Source organism: Syngnathus scovelli, chromosome 6 (genome assembly GCF_024217435.2).
Source record: "Syngnathus scovelli strain Florida chromosome 6, RoL_Ssco_1.2, whole genome shotgun sequence".
NCBI lineage: Eukaryota > Metazoa > Chordata > Actinopteri > Syngnathiformes > Syngnathidae > Syngnathus > Syngnathus scovelli.
The window spans coordinates 12,175,501-12,193,180 of NC_090852.1; the positions used below are offsets into that span (position 1 = coordinate 12,175,501).

The window sequence follows — 17,680 nt, forward strand, 5'->3', positions numbered from 1 at the left end:
GATAGGGTGTGCTTCTCTGTGGGTGAGAGAGGAGGAGGGGAATAGTCAGCCACAGAGAGAGGAAGAGAGACAAATAGAGAGGGGGAAAAAAAGCAAACTCTTCCAGGCTTTCAGATCTTGACTGTGGTGGAGACACCCAGGAGCAGTGCATTCCTGAGGCAGCCAGCCAGACGGAGCGAGAAGAAAGAAGCCACATCCTTGATATCGCTTGGGCACCACGTCCGACTGACTCTCACTGTCGTTGTCGTCCACATCGTCCACACACACTCATACGTACATCCTTGCATATGCTCACACACCAGAAGGATTCTGCTGCCAGTTTTATAGGAATTTTGCTCAGCAAGGCAGAGAAGGAGTGTGATCTAAGGAGGCTAAAGACAGAAACAAATATTCTTCCTGGTGAGTGGAAAGTTTTTTTGTTGTTTTTATTTGTTTGAATGTGTCCTTTGAATGTCAGTGCGGGGAAGTTTCTCTAAAGTCGGCTGTTTGTTGTGGAGCATACGCTCTAGCCTTTGCATATTGAATAATGGCACACTTGCAGAGAGGAATGACTATGGTATAGGCTCTATATATTTCTAAGCAGATGATTAGACGTCTAATTAAGTACTCTGTGTTTCAACAACTGTGACTTTACGGCTGTCTATACTACAACAAACTCGCTGTAGGATAGACTCAAACCTGTTTGGCGAAACTTCTTTGTACTCTTGTGATTTTTTTTTTTTTTTTACTTCTCCATGTGTGTTTTTTTTTATAATTTCTCCATGGTTAGGAGCAGTGTCCGTATTTTTCCGTTGAAAGGGAGCATTCGGTATTAGAACTATGAGACAAGTGCATGCTTCTTGTAGTCAGCTGCTGCTTTTATCACTGGAGGATTAAAGATTAATTCATTGGCAGCCCGAGCAGAGTTCAGTGCTGCATTCCCCAGCCTCATTTAACTGTTAGGGTGCTACATATTTCAAATAATATCATGTGTCAAAGCCTTTTTAATTATTGACTCTCACATGACAAGCTTCTTGTTAACATTCCTCAGTATACATTCTTTCTAAACAATTTTGGGTATCAATTGGAATCTCCCCCACCATAATTATATCTTGTGTTGATGATTGCTAACTAGGTTTGTTATTGTTGAAACAGCTTTTTAGTTTTTTTTCATTCATTTATAAGTTGCCACTAACACGCCCGAGTGCCTTTAAATGTAAAGGCTGACGTAATAATATCATTGATTACTAGTACGAATGTTTTGTGTTTCCCGGAATCAGTATAAGGAAGTAGACTTTTTGCATTGTTTACCAGATTATCTCTTCCAAAGCCATATTACCGCTTAAAATATAAAACAGTCTTTAAACTTGGACTGTAATGGAATGTTTTGTGTTTCCCAGAATCAGTAAAAGGAAGCAGACTTTTTGCATTGTTTACCAGATTATCTGTTCCAAAGTGAAATTTCAAAACAATTACCGCCCAAAATATAAAATGGCCTTTAAACTTGGACTGTAAGGTTGTTACACCTTGTGTACCACTATTATCATAGTGTCCATATCCCAAATTGGATATGAGCACTTAAAAAAAGTCCCAAATCTTACAAAAAAGTGGAAGCTATTGCAAAGGAGAGAACCAACATTTGAGTTCCTGAAAGTGTACCAGTGCTATTGTCTCTGATAACACTGAAGGGCAGTGGTATGTTTTACTGTAGTGTGATCTCAACTTTTTATACATGTTATAAATGCTTATTTCTTATTTCTTCCTACTAAGTGTTCAGCTCCCTCAGTCTAAGTGACTTTTCTTATTGTCCTTCCATGGGCCAGTTAAGGATACTGAGAGTGGAGCATCCTCTGATAGTCATGTTCTCCACTCCCTTATTGTACTGCTCTTTCTCTGCATTATTTCATAGATGGCTTTCCATCTTTCTGTCGCTTCTGTCAAAGTGCCTGTCTGTGATTTAGCTCACGTGGAAAGGAAAGCGGGCTCGGCCATGCACAGCACGATTGTTGGGAATTCTTGATGGAAATTTACAAAGTAATTTTTCATGCTGTGAAGTGACTTCATTTCTCGGGTCCTTATCAGGCATGTTTACCGGCTCCCGCAGATGCACTCAGGGCCGGGGGTAATTGGATGACGCTAGGACATGAAATAATATGTCTGCATAGTTTCAGGCTATGATTATTTTGGGAATGTGGTTCAGACCACTTTCTTTGCCTCTGTAAATGTCTTTTTTCCTAAGTGTAGCTCCGTCTAAGTCTCACACTCCTTGTTCCACGTGTCCTTGTGCAATGGGACGGAAGGCTCATGTCAGATCCATTAGGGATGAAAGTACACTGCAGTGATAAAAGATTGATCCAGTCCTCCTTGCATCACATCTCACACCCAGCCCCATCATCCTGCCTGGCACCCCTTTTCCAATCCAAAGTCAACCCAGTTTATGATTTTTCAACTCTTTTCTACTCATTTAAATAAATCATCCTCACAGAGTTAACTTCCCATGGTTTGATGAACGAGGAGCATACCGTTTTTTTTTTTTTTTGGGAGGGTGGCGCCCGTTCAAAAATTATGCAAGCTGGCAGTGACAGATATACACAGTGACAGTATTTCTGTCCCATTATTTTTTGAGGGATTTGGCAGCTACGGGAGGCTTCTCATAACTTAGGTGTTTCTGTGGAGCTACGATGGGAAAAAAATATTTGGCTCACAGAACTAGTCATAAAAGAATGGCATACAGCCTAGTGAGCCCCACTTCACCTGTTGTATCTGAAGAGACAAAGACAACAGACCTATGCTTTGTCAGCTGAGAGACTATAATTACTGAGAGGAATGAGGGGATTTAAAAAAAGAATTTCACTGTGGTTCTGCTTTTAGACCTCAAGATGTTTTAAGTGCCATTGCAAACACGTTATTGTTGGAAACCAGCATACGTTTTGAAAAACCCTTTCCTTAACCGATGCCATGTTGGCATTTGCCATGTATTTTTGTGTGCAACTAAATTTTTAAAAAATCAACAATTTTGGGAGAATGATAATGTTAGTCTGGGTTACAATTAATTGTCAACATTCTACGCCCTGCCCTACTTGACACACAGCCATCACCACACTGAAACAAATAAAAAGTTACGTTTAAAAAAAAAAAAACACTCCACAAATGGTCTTGCTTAGTCAATAGGGTAAAGTTTCTTTGAGCTCCCTTCTCTAAATCCCTTTTCATTGAACCAACATATCCTGCTTCGTAGTTGCGCTGCATCAATGATTCTCAGGATTAACTTTCAGAGCTTTGTCCACCTAAGGTCATGTTCCCAAGTCAGTCCAACTGGCCATAAAGTTTCACTTTGAGAATGCTGCCATGGCCTGTCATGGGAAACTTGTTGTTGGCTCAATGGGTTTAGGGCTCTTTGTTCTGTCACGTCACTAAAAACCCATTGCCACATATCTACGCTTGTATTTCCTCAACAGGAGAGACAGCTTTTAGTTGAAGGGGTTATGGAGTCCAAGTCTATTTGCCTCCCTGTCCATTGTGAATGTATTGTAGTAAACATCTCTGCCGCCCTTTGGGATGGCCACGTATCTTCTTTGTGTGAGTGAGCAGCAGCAGGTTGCTCCCCTTGCTCAACCAGCCATGCTGTTTTGACGCACAGAATTCTCTTGGTGGTAAATAAAAGGGTGCCTCTGCCAAAAGCCCCTGACGGTGTGGAGGGGGAGGGTTGGAGGTCAAACACCCAGAAGAGAGAAATGTCTGCCTTGGGACGTGGATGTACTAAATTAGCCAAGTGGACAAAGGGCAGGCAGGTGCATTTGACAGACTGGTCGTCCATTTTGCAAAACTTTGTGGCCACATTGAGCATAGATGTAGAGGTGCAGTCTAACTCGTTACTACAGGTGATTGAAACATTGGGGTTCATGGTGTCTGTGTGTGTATTACATATGTTCCTTGTGATAGAAAATACGGCTCTGAGGTCCAGTTGGGAACTTTTATCTTTGCCACACATCCATGCAAGCACACAAAATCTTCGACTCTTGCAGTATTGGCAGGCTTGATACTCTGCCTCCCCTTCGAGTAATGACAGGGCATTGAATCCAGTTGTGTATGATACAACCTCATCAAACTATACAAACTATAAATTTGGGTCCAATCTAGCCGCTTGTGATCCTCACCCAGCATATGATATTCATTGGTTTCTGTGAATTTAAAATAGATACATGTGTTTTAAAGACCCACGTTTTTCACCGTATTGCACGTTTTTTCAAGGGAAACTTCATTTGTCTAAAATACATGCCTTAACTACCTTTTAAAGGTTGAAATCACTCACTATTTAGCTGTCAGCATGATTATTAAACCATTTTGTGCCTTCAACGGTAATCTTACATATTCAATTGAATTGATGAATGGAAGATGGCTGTCTGGCAGTATGATTAAAGGCCAATGAAAAAAACAATTCTTTGGACTGTGCCGATATGAGTACTTTTAAGGAAGAGGATTAGAGCAGATATTATCAGGATCAGTTGGCTTAGTACCTTTGAAAGTATTATCACCAGTGGCTGCTCAAAAAAAAAAAAGCAAACAATCCAAGTGCTGCTTTAGTCCTTGAATTAGGATTGAATGAATTTAGCAAAACTTCCTGTTTAAAAATGTTGCAAAAAGTTATGTTGTCTTGCAAAAAACATAATTTTAAGATCTTTTATTGTGCAAATCTGAAAAAATCTTACAGGTGCATGCTTTTTTTTTACAGCTTGGCTTCTAAGGTACTTTTAGAAGTCAGCACATACATCTTGAAGACTGAAGTCTATCCAATATAAATCTAAATGGATTAATAATAATCACTTTTGTCATTTTTTTTATGGTAAATGCAAATCATTTCTTTCTAATATCCTAAAAATATTTTCTTGAGCAATATTAGAAACGGATTTTAAATAGTATTTGATAAGAGAAAAGAAGAAAGGTAAATGAAAAAAAAACAGCAGTGAATAATTCATATGAGAAGACGTGGAGGAATGTTTTAAATTACCAATGAGTTTGAGCTTCAAACCTGTGACACTGGACGCTGCGGCAAACGTGAATCCCCTGTGGCAGATGCAAGCACGCATACAGCAACTGAGTGCTACACGCATTCGTTCACCTGCAAAAAAACTCAATATTTTGGGAAATTAAAAGTTGACTCGACAGAAGTTACTTTTGTCCTCCATAAAGCATTAACAACAACTGAGTATCATTTCATTTTTGGCTTTGTGTTTATACTTCACACACACTATGCTTGTCAATTTGTGTGTTTAAGCTTGATTGGGAAAGGAGCAGTGTCCTCGTTCCCTGACCAGCATTGCTGACTCATATTGGCGGTGTATAATTACACATGGGTGCTCATCAGCAGTCTGAGAACCTTTTTTTTTTTTGGCTCATCTGACAATATGAACTGCGCTTGGAGGGCTAAGCCCGCGGCTGGCCAACCCACTCATCCTGAGCCCAGCTCTCTGTGGATGCTTGAGCTGCCTGTGCAAGCTACCGTTATCATTCTCACCATTTGCTGCTTGCTGCTGGCTGTGCATGTGTGCGTGCGTGTGTGTGCGTGTGTGTGTACCCATGAGTCAGCGCAAACAAAGTCCCTGTCTCTGATATTCTCTGCTCTGCTTGGTTTCTCAGCTGATACAAATAACTAAGTGACAAGCCAGGTATTAGTAAGTCTCTTGGACAAGCCAGGTATTAGTAAGTCTCTTGGTCAGATGAATTATGCAGCAATAATGAAGTGGCAATGCTTTAAAGTATTTTGGTCACATTCTCTGGAGAGTCCCGTTATTATCTTTGAAAAGAACAAAAAGTTACATTTTTCCATCCAACAATGAAATTCCTCATTGCATCTTGTCCCTTGCTTGCTTCCTGCTCAGGCCAGTTAAACCATCTTTGTGAAAATGGCTTGTTATGATTCACAGCGACTGAGGTGTTTTCCAGAGTTAGACTTGGCCAAGACTGTCAGTGACAGGTGATACACTCTCACTGACCATGTCCAATTCTGCTTCAGCTTGTCGACGTTAGCAGTAAACCCACCTCAGTCATCAATTTCATACGGTATGGTTTCATGGTCCTGTTCATTTTCACCAGATGTTGACAGACCTCACAATGTTTGTAACAGTAAATAATCATTGCTCTTGCTGGCTTGCAATGCATTAATAGTTATGTTTGTGTCACTGGTGATGGACATATGGATGGATTTTGAATAATTGTTCTTTTCTCTCTACTAGGGCCGCCACAGATGATTATTGTGCTATTCGGCTAATCACTAATTGTAATTGCGATTAGTCGACTAATTAGGTCATATCTGAATCGTAAAGCATCTCACCAAAAATCAGCCACTCTTATATAACCATGATTAGCTTACATATTTAATATATATGCAAATGATGGTGGGACAACTAAAATTAAAAGCAATACTGTGGCCTTAACATTAATGGTCGTAAATATTAAATTTGAATTAAAATGCAAGCAAAAAGTTCATATTTGGTCAAGCCAGTCATTATAGTCAGCAGGTTAAATAAAGCGTGCAGTGCTTGATAGTGGGCCTCAATGCAACTATAATGACTAAATCTTATTTGTGTTGTTTTTACTTCCCTTATTGTAAGTCCAATTTCATAACCAATAAAAAGGAAGGCTAAGGCAAACTGGGGACAGACAATTTTAAGCACATTAAGTAAGCACAATTTTAAAAGAAATGTGCTGTGGGAAGAATGTATTTATCACGTGTTTCTTAACAGTGAGCTGATATCAATTGGTATTTTAGGAATTCCGAGCCTCCATTCTAAGAAGGATTGGATCTTAAAATATACAACATACATATCATGTTCTAGTGTTTTGCATGATTCTTTAAAGCACAAATAAAAACACAATTGCTAAACTATTCAGCTGTTATTTTCCCACCATTTATTACTGTCACATTAAATGTCAGTGATTGAGTGACTCATTGAGAGCCTCAGATCTCTGATTTAGTTTCCTGACTCAGTGGTCCACTTCCTGCTGTCTGACCTACACACTGCAAATCTCTGGTTAAGATTTATTGATTTGTGTTTGTGGAACATTGTGCTATTTTGAAGCCAAGGGTCGTTCTTTGCTTTCTCAAAGCATCACTGGAAGACAGCTGGCATTCTAGTGTTTTGAGTTGAATCTCTAATTATATTCATTTTAAATAGGCCCAGAGTGAAAATACACATTACACAAAAGCAACTACTGCGTCTCATCGAAATCTATGGAAGGGTGACATCTGTAAAAGACTTTTGATAAAGATTTTGATAAAAATGGCGAGTCAAAAGAAAACGTTCCCCTCATTCCCTTAAATGCAAATTGGATCTTCCTATCCATCCATTCCTAATGTCTTTCATCAATGTTTTATGAAGCAGACAAGAGCAGGCACTGATGTTATTTTTTTAAATTTTTTGGGGAAGGAGTGTTTTCTTTGTCATTTGAGTCATCACAAAACTATTCTTTCCCTATGATGAAAAATGGTGAGGTCTCATCGTCAAGAAGGGAACTACTGACATTGTGACAAAATCAAGTGCAATACAATGTACTGTTTTTCTTCCACTTTCATCAGTTCTTGTTTGTTTTTATATGTGCCAAGTACAGCCCCTGTACGGACAATTGTGTTTCCGAGTGTTTTCGAAGGCATCGAGTGTTGCGTTTTCGTCAGAGTTTGTCGAGGTTCGTTCAAGGTTGCAAATGTTTGCAAAACATTTGACATAAGTTCACCAACAATTTTAGTGTTTTTTTTTTGTTGTAAGGAATTTTGAACAGGTTAAAAAGAAATTCCCTTGCGACAAATAAAGTACAGGCGAAAATCTGCCGAGCATCTGGTGAACATTTGCGACCTTGAACGAACCTCGATGAATTCGGACGAGAAAGTAACATTGGATGCCTTTGAAAACAAAGGGATATCTTTTTAATTCTTGAATTGCCATATAAAAGGAGGATTGAGCAAGGAAAGAATAATATGTATGGACTCCTCCTGTTGAGCATTAGAAAAGGTACACGTTCAACTCATTGGACTCATCTTACCAAGAGGTTGTTACTGCTTTAGTACTGCCTCATAAATACTCAAGGAAAACACAGCTGGCTCAGGAGAAAGCCAAATGGGTGAAATGAAAGTGAAAATGCTTGGTCATTAAAGTGGTTAAACGGGATTTTCCCTTTGGGCTCTGAAAAAAAAAGCTACCTCATTATTCTAGGTTGTCTCTTCCACTACCGCACAGATGCAGAGGTGAAAAGATCTGCTTTAAAATGAAACTCTAAAGCAAGCATTATTCACTGAAAATATAAATTGATATGCATGGGGGAAAACATGTATGACTCATTCTCTCTGCAATTTCTCAACCAAAACGGTTTAGTGGATGATAATGACTGCCGCTCTTGACGACGGGCATGTTGTGGACTTAAACGGTTTGTTTTTGTCCTCATGGGTATTTGAACACAGCAACTGTGCTCTCCCAGCAGGCTGAAACTTGGGATGACAAAGAAGGAGTGGCTGAATAAAGAATGCAAATCGGGCGTCAGGGAGCACAAAGGCAAGCACTTTATTAGTTTTATCAGTCATAACATGTGGACGCAGCAGAATGGCCACAATAATTGGCACTGCACACAACCCAGTGATACCAAAGGCCACAAAAGAGGCAACTGCCTGCTTAGAGCCAAAGCAGAACAACAATAGTATGTCTGCGCTTGTGAGAGAGCGGGCCGCTCAATGCCAGCGTAGTAAAGTCTTTGAGTGTTGTCTGTGCCAATCTCGAGCAGAGCGACACGGAGGTTCTTCCACCACTGTACATTGTCATCAAGTAACAATGTCTAACCTACGACATAGTTTTTAACCAGGCAGGGCCATCGTTAGGGATTTTAAGCAAAAACAAGTGCAGTGTGTTTTGACACTGCCGCTTTGTGTTGTAGGACCGAGTGCCCAGATGCGTAGTGTGATGCGCACTCTGCATTGTCTCTTGTCCTCCTGTTGCTGCAGCGATAGCACTGTGATGAGCGTTAATGGCCTTTCTGCTTACACATGAATACAGGCGTGTCCAACCTGTGACCAAAGCGATGGTATTGCACTTGTCTGCAGAATATCAGCCTTGTACAGAATTTTCCGATACTTTTTGGTTGATGGAGAGCAGAAATTTAAACGCAAAACTTTTGTTTTTGCTTCCAAACTCAAAGCTGTAAGTTCATTTTTTACAAATATTTTTAACTACCGTATTTTCCGGACTATAAGGCGCACCGGACTATAAGGCGCACCTTCAATGAATGACCCATTTGAGAACTTTGTCATTATAAGGCGCACCAAACTATAAGGCGCACCATTAATGTATCATGTCAGATTTTTAATCCAAATCAAATCGTTCTCCGTTTTATCTTTTTTATTTCAACTTCAGACGCAACAAATTACTTTATAATCACAAAATAATGATCCATAGTCTTTTTGATTTATGATTCATAGTCTTCAGCCGGCCACTTATGATTGATTTCATGACACAATGCTTCGGGCCAGTTTAAATTTAGGAATTTGGTCCATATATAAGGCGCACCAGACTATAAGGCTTTTGAGAAAATTCTAGGTTTTTAGGTGCGCCTTACAGTCCGGAAAATACGGTAATCTGTTCAAATTCGTGTTAGCGAGCACTTCTACCGTCCATCTAACAGTTGGGTAGGGAGGAAAAATTGCGCAAATAAGCATTGTTCCCCACTCAGATGGGCTGAAACACGCCCTGGGCTCTGAGCGGTGGTCACCACTTGTGCCTTCAGTGGAATTCACAGAGGATCCTCTGACTGTTTTTGAAGAGAGACAGAATGAGGCGCAGACGGGGTGATAAAAGGCGCTAGGCGTTTTTTTTAGATGACTGATGAGAGAGGAGAGAATGGCAAGCACATGGCTCCAATCATAGCTATTTTCTTTGCCACTCTTCCGCTTCTTTTATCTATTTTTCACATGTATCTCCCAAACCGCCTTGCTCATTGTCTGTCGTCTAGTCTCCCTTTTTCTTTCCCTGTCTTTCATCATACATTCAACAGACAACGTCCTCAAGTAGTTTTATCGCTAAAATGGAGATTTGATCGAGGTTGCTGATTAGGGAGAGCATTTTCTTCATTCCTTGCACTGAGTCAACATGTGACATGTAAGGAGGACATGGTTTCAGGTGAAACTAGGTGTCAGGTTGTTTTAGTGGGTTGGGCAATGACGTATAGAGCAGCGGAAGTGATTTTTTATTTTTTCATGCAGTGCAGTATACAGGATTGCCAGGAGGATACAACTCATGTTGGAATGGGTGGTTTGGTGGAAGGCTGTGTGTAGAACTAGTTACACGCAAATCTGAGCTAGTACTAATTGCAGAGATTAGACAGCATCAGGTTGTTGTCCGGTTCTCACTCTTGTTGCTTACAACAGAGGGAACTGATCGCAACCTGAAACTCACAGGTCTGTCTGATTCTTGTTCGTACAGCTTATCATGTTCGCTAACCAGTGAGAACTAGATCTAAATAACATGGGAGAGTGGCATTCTCGTGTTCCCTTTTTCATTGTTTTTGGTACATAGAAACCTTAAACTGGAATAAAGACTAGAGAATGTTTGCATAATTGCATTTAAAACCTAATTTACTGGTAAATGAAGGGCAAAGTTCATCCTCCATTTCAGCTTCACTTTTTACACGTCATTTTAGGCTGTGGAAGTGTTTTGAATTTCATTCAAGTGAGGCAGGTGTTCCGGTATTTCCTGTGACGTGGCTTGCAAAGTGTCATTCCACTGTTGATGGCCCCAAGATTTGAAATGTTGCTTCCTGTATATCAAATAGAGAGAGGAAAAAAAGCCTCTCTGCCGAAGTAGATGATTCTTCACTCCATGGCTCAACCGCACAGGTTTAATTAATGTCTTGCAACACTGTTTGTCGTTCCAAGGAAAAATATTGACATCACTGCAGTGTTGCTTAGTTTTGATAAGCAGATTCATTTGCCTACATTGTACTGACTTATTACTATTTGCCATCGAGCTTGCTGGTCCAGTCTTATTGCGGTGACGACAGACCTGCTTTGTGTGATGTAATGTTGCTGCCCAGTGGGTTTGCTGTCTAAACAAGTGGAGAAATAATGGTGGTGTACGGTGGTGAGGTCACGAGGGTAGGCTGGGCAAGGCTGATAGTAGGAATTCTTCCGGCTGGTTGATGAAGTCAGTGCATTCCTCAGAGGCAACTTCTTATTGGCAGCCAACAGAGCACGGCCAGGCACTGAAAGAAGGCCAAGATAAGGTGTGTGTGTGTTTGTGTGTATGGGGCGAGGGGGGGGCTTGAGTTAAAACACCTCTCAATGAGAATTAGAAAGTCAGACGGAAAGAGAACGCCATCTGTTTGAGTTTTGTGTTTTACCCACCGAGATGACATAGTTTCTTTCTTGGTGCCAACTTTTGTAGATAAACCTTAACTGCGTGAGGCTTTGCTCTTTTTATGAGCATTGCAGTATTTTATTACCTTGTTTTGAAGCTTGGCTGTGAAAGTACATACTGACGGAGACAGAAGTCAACATAATGATATTAATTTAGAGTTTAACCTGCCTGGAGAGAGGTTGTTGATTTTACCCTCTCAAGTCACCTTTGATCCTGCTGACACTGGGAGGACACTTCAAAACACACCATTCCCTTTTTTCTCAATGTTTTTTTCCACCCACACAAACACCCTCCACCAGATGCACGCAAGCTTGAGTTGCTCCACTTCTCCTGTCCATTCCCTTTGGCAGTAAGCTATCATAACGGCTTTGAAGGAGGGTAGCGGAGCGTTTAATTGGGTTACAAATTGCCGGTTATGCTCCTAGGTCCTCAAGATCCTGGCCGAGCTCTTAACAGACCACTAGGATTGCTGCTACACCCTTTATATTCTGGTGTGGTCATAAATGAATTACTCAGCATGAATAAGTAATCACCTGAAGTGGAACGTGAACTCACTGTCAACACACTCTGTTGTGTGTAAGATAGACACAATTTGTCAACAACTTTTAACACCTGTGTGTCTCTGTGGTCCATCCCATTCAGATTTGAGGACATGCATTGCTGAGCTGAGCCCAACTGAACTATAGAGATCACTTTGGAAGACCATCTTACCAATCGGCTCACTTCGTTCGGTCTCGGATGGAACTCAAAGTGTGGGTGGACGGAGTGGTGCGGGTGGTATGCGGACTATCAGAAGAGACATCTTGCCAGGATGTGGTCATCGCTCTGGCCCAGGCAATAGGTGAGTGACCCCAGCTCTTCATATGGCAGTCACCTGTTTCCATCTAGCCGTACCTTTAAATGCATTTTTAGGGTTTCACGAGCAGTGCTGAATCAGTTGTTGTGTAAAAAGAAAGGAATCACAATTTAGTGGTTCAACTGTGCTAACGTGTATGATGGAGAGATGATTGTTAGTTTGTCTTTGTCTCTCCTCTCTAACTAATGTGAGGTCCCAATAATGATGTAGCTGATGAACTCATCTTCATTGGCCACCATTGAAACATGACTGGATGTTAAAAAAAAAAAATCATGCGGACAAAACAGAGGGCATAATGTTTAATCCTGAAGTTGCAGCTTTGCACAAAGTTAAGAGCTCCGCTGGATTGCCATGAGGTCATTTTGGATTTGAGTCTGCTCATGTATTCTCTGGCTTTATTCAAGCCATACACTGCGGCTGCATTAAACAATATAAGACCAGATTTAGCACTAGCTACTTTCCACCAGTGATGCCTGCTGAGCCATAAGGGAGGATTTGTCCTAATTTCAAGGTCCTAGTGGAAACTTTAGTTTAGCGTTTTTTTCATGTTTGCATTTTTTTGTTCTCAGAGGCATATATCAGAAACATCATAAATTAGCTACAGCCATTCCTTGTTTTACGTTGGTAAAGTACGTTTTTTAGGAAAGTAACAGTTGTTTATGTGCTTTGAACTTGTTTCACTTTGTTCCCAGGTCAGACAGGCCGCTATGTTCTAATCCAACGTCTGCGGGATACAGAGAGACAGTTGCTGGCCACAGAAAGACCTCTTGAGTCTCTGGCCAAGTTAGGCCAACACGGCAATGAGGTTCAGTTCTTCCTGCGTCGCACTGGTCCAAGCAGCAGTGACGGTCCTGGCTCAAAACAAGACAAAGTAACCCCCCTGCCCAAGTATACCGAGCCAGACCTTTTAAAACGCAGCCAACCCAAAAAGTCACTCACATTCAACCTGGGACCATCAACATCTCCCAGAGCCAAGCAATTGCAGAGGTCTCCTCAGGATTCCCCAGACCAGAGAGCTTCACCTTCGTCTTCTCCCATCCCTGCATCTCCTCATGCTCCATATCCCTCGCCGCCAATCGGCCCATCCAAAGAGGAGGTCTTTAAGGCTGTTCTTCAGCAACAAGAGAGACTACGGGCCATTGAAGCACAGCTGGAAACCCTAGAAAGGGAGTCTGATACATGGGAGCACCACTATCCATCTCTGTCTCCTTCACCCATCACCGATGCTCACTTCCAAGAGGAGTTGGACACTCTGGAGCAAACAATGCGGATGAACCAGGCTGAGCTCGCCCACGAGCAATATTGGGAGGAGGAGTTTCAAGCGGAGACGGAGCGAGAGCGAGGAATGAGGAGAAAGCTGGGCGACCTCCATGTTCAGCTGGATGACTGCGGAAGGCGGCTCCATGAGTTCTCGGTGCGCTCCTCTCAGCTAGAGCAAGAGATTCAACGAGAAAGTCAGATGGAAGCCAAAAGCAAAGGTCCAGAGGATTCCCTTGATGCAGTAAAAGCAGAGCTCCAGAGCCAGGAGAAGCATGGAACCGAGTTGGAGGAGCACCTCTCTGAGACTGATAAAGCTCTGGGGAAGACAGAGTCTCTGCTGCAGGTAAGGAGAGAGGCTCTAGTTTTGGAAAAGGGACTGTGAAGCCGTGATAGGCCACGATGTTTTTTATTTGACCGTGTAGATCAGACCCTTTTCTACCAGACAGTATCCCTCTCCTCCGCGTACACACTGCAGCAGACAGCACAAAGACAGTTACCAAATACAAACGCGTTTTCAAGTGAAATTAAAACTTTTGGAATTCATCTTGTGTATTGAACTAACAATATTCAACCACTACTCCACTAACCTAAGAAATTTTTATTACATGTTATTACAGGAACATTAGGTGTTTTGCTTAGCCATCTTGGCATGTCTCATTTTGTATACATTTTCTAAACACACACACATTGTCTATTGAATTATTTCTGTACGATATAGAAATGAGATTAAAGGGACTTGTTTTCTAGCACAAGAGCTTCACTTTATTGGATCAACAGAGACTTATCTTGGTTATTTATTTAGTGATGAATGTTGTCTTGGGTGCGGCTATGTCAATAAACGCTTAACCAAGTTGAAAACTTTCCATGTAGGCCACGTGAAACCAAAGAGTTTAATATCCGTGTCGTGAGCTCTTGGAGGTTACATCACTGATGATGTGTTCAGGAGCATCCTGGAGATGTATTCCAGCCCAAAAAAAAGTCAACGACAACTTTTAGTCAGGAGGTTTGACCATTGTGTCCTGTTCCAAGTCATCGTTAAGTAGTTGCAAAAGTGATTAAAGAATAATTAAGAGCTCATTTGCCTTTCAGCAAGTCATTCCCTTGGCGGGCCTCTGATTGATGCTCTGAGACTGGGTCGTTGTCATAGTCATCAGTGCAACTACATACAGTAGGCTTGCGTACCAAAACCAACTTCTGGTCTTTTTTTTTTTCCACATGCAGGTTACGAATATTTAAATTTTCATCTTCCAAAATGCCCTAATATGCACACAGTATTTTAAGTGTAGCAATTATAGTGGAGATTTATCACTGAAGAAATATGCTTATTATTACCATGCAAAAAAAAAAAAAAAAAAAAGAAGAAGGCACTGTCAACCATCACGGCCTCTAGACTATTTATTGCTATAGGTGTGATGAGTTTAACTTTACTGCCATTAGGTTAATGGAGACAGACCTGCAGGTGTGAAATAGAGCAGGCTGGCACAGTAAAATTACCCCCTCACACACACACCTACACGCAGTTGTTTTGCATGCAGCATTTGCATACAGTAATTAAACAAAGAGAATCAGTTCATTGATCTGTGAGCGTTTTCATTTTCAATAAGTGAATCATTTCCCAGCATTTCCCCCATAAGTCAAATGAATACATGACACGGTCTCCCTGGCCTCTCAGATCAGTAAATGAATCACGCAACTGAGTTTAACTGTTCCTGTTATTTGATGACATGACAAAAGCTAATTGAAGATTGTAACGTCGCTGAAACGATTCACTGCGGATGTGTCTGCTAATGGTGACCCTGCAGGCTCAGTAGTATCGACTTCCTCACTCTGATGCCCCCCTATGGCAGGAAATACCACTAGCATCAGTAATGAGGTGATGAGTCCTCTAATTATATATTTAATAACACACTTAGAAATGAAAACTTCCGCATTCTCAACACATTTGTTATTTGCCACTAGTGTTTGGCAGGATTTGCCATCTTCTCTTATGTTACCCTCTATTTTTTTCTTTTGTTTTTTAATCTCAGGCCAAACAGGACGAGCTGGAGGAGTTGAATAAGGAGCTGCGGCAGTGTAACCTGCAGCAATTTATCCAACAAGCCGGCGTCCTGCCTGCACACAGCCACTCACGTACAGACCTCCAAGAGCAACTGGAGCAGTTAGAACTTGCACATCTTCTCCAGGATGGATACACAAATGGCAGTAAGGGCATAAATCCGAAATATTAACCTGTTTCCTGTAGATTTATTCTTGACGCATGTTTTTTTTGTATGTCCTTATAACTCTAGCTGATTCGCCACCTCGTCCTACTGCCAAGCAATTTCTGGGACACCCACGCAACCTACAGAACCCCCTCGTGTCCAGCCTCAACCCTGAGGGTGTGTATGTGTGAGACCCTGCCGCCTTCCACGTCCATCCCGCTCTGCCCCTCTCCTGCCCTGCCCGCACCTCCCCCCCCTCCCCTGGTTCCTGGGACTATTGCCCCCCACCCATACTTTTCTCCATCCTGGCTTCTTTTGGGTTTGAGGCTGCTGTTTTTGGCGTTGGGTTGTGGAAGCATTTGTAAGGTGGAGGTTCCTGCAACTTCTCAACTGCCTTCCTCGTGCTCTACTTTTCAAAGCTCCACTAAACAATCCTCTCTGATTCCCCTTTGATTTTGTTTGATGAAATTTCACATTCCTTCTTCCAATGGTATTTTCTTTATTTTTCTTCATTTATTGCCCTAATCTGTTATCTTTCCTTCTGTTTTTTCTTCTGGACTATCTGCTTTCTGTCTTATGTTTACTTTTGTGCATTGGCACACTTAACACTAACATAAAAGATTTGTATCCTGGCCAAATTTTCACTGACTGAAGTTTTACTGAGTGTGTCTGTCTGTCTCTGAGTGTGTGTGAGTCTCAAAATTTGGCCAGGGACAGCGTTCTTACAATGTCGCCAATTCTCATTATCTCCTGATCGCTGCCTTTTCCACTGTATTGCCACAATGATAGCACATGCATAATGTACATTTGTTTTATTATATGTAAAGATGTGATTCAGTTTATATGTGAATGCTATTTATGTCTAAGGGGCTAGGTGTATCCCTACTCCACTGCCTTGTACTTTGGTGACCATCAACATCCAAAGAGCAAGAGCCTTTCACAGAGGGCTCTGCATGTTTTGCACTGTCCCATTCTCTTCCTGTGTAAAGCCTTGGCCTATTTGCAAATCAGTCAAAATGTATTTCTGCTGTATTTAACTGGAGCAACTACAACAATTATCAGCTTGTAAGCTCCACACTAAAAGAAGGGAATAGGTCTTCACAATGTGCAAAAAGGCCAAGGTATAAGATACTTATTTTTTTCTGCTTGAGCTGAATGTGCCTGGTTGTTCGACATTGTTGCACTTAACATTTTACCTGACAAAACTTACACTGTTCCTCAGTGTACTGTAGCTTTAGGGTGTGTTCATCTGAAGTGATCAAGAGTTGAAATATGAAATTTAAATCCCTCACGCCAGTGTTGATTGTATACTAAGCACTTCTAATGTGGTGACAGCTCAAAATGAAGTCTGTGTTTTGGGAGTCCTTTCCTTTCTTCTCTGCCAGTTGAATTTGTTTTTAACGATGTGTTTTACTCCTGCTTTGTTTCATGGTGGAAGAATCAATCCACCCCATCTTGTGTAAATATACTGATGGCATAGGTTTCGCCTAAAGTTTTTTTTTTTTTGTAAACAAAGGGATCATTATCCCTGCTTGTTTTTGTGTCTTGCAGTCCTGACCTCCCAAGAGTCGTCGTGGCGATAAAACATGGACCACAGAGCCAAGAGAAACTTGTTCACTTTTTAATGTCACCATCACCTCCTATTTAACCTCTTCCTTTGCAATTCTCATTCCATGATAGACGTAAATACTGTAAATACTTAAGACAAATATATTTACAGAGTTTTGCTACTGTAAGCGCTACAAAATATCTGACAAATGTAAAACCTTTTACTTAGAGTAATTATTACAATGTATTTAAATGTAATAAAAATGTCTGAATGTTTTAGAGAATCTTTTGTGCTTTCATTGTACTTTATTACATACATTATGAATCATTGTAATTATATAACGTAAACTCATGTATTGCTAACCTCTAGCAGTAAATAATCAACACAGTATTCCCAAAAACTGAAATGAAATATAAATATATTATAAGTTTTGAATTATTCA

At 41.0% G+C, this 17,680-nt stretch overlaps 1 protein-coding gene across 1 annotated transcript; it reads left to right on the forward strand.

Annotated features, from left to right (window-relative positions):
• The first annotated feature begins 49 nt into the window (after positions 1-49).
• rassf7a (Ras association domain family member 7a) lies at positions 50-17,521 on the forward strand. Its single transcript, XM_049723182.2, has 6 exons — positions 50-399; positions 12,015-12,213; positions 12,921-13,831; positions 15,516-15,690; positions 15,777-15,866; positions 17,241-17,521. Exons 2-6 carry the CDS (start codon positions 12,111-12,113, stop codon positions 17,270-17,272), a joined length of 1,311 nt encoding a protein of 436 aa, XP_049579139.1. The 5' UTR covers positions 50-399; positions 12,015-12,110; the 3' UTR covers positions 17,273-17,521.
• The last annotated feature ends 159 nt before the right edge of the window (positions 17,522-17,680 follow it).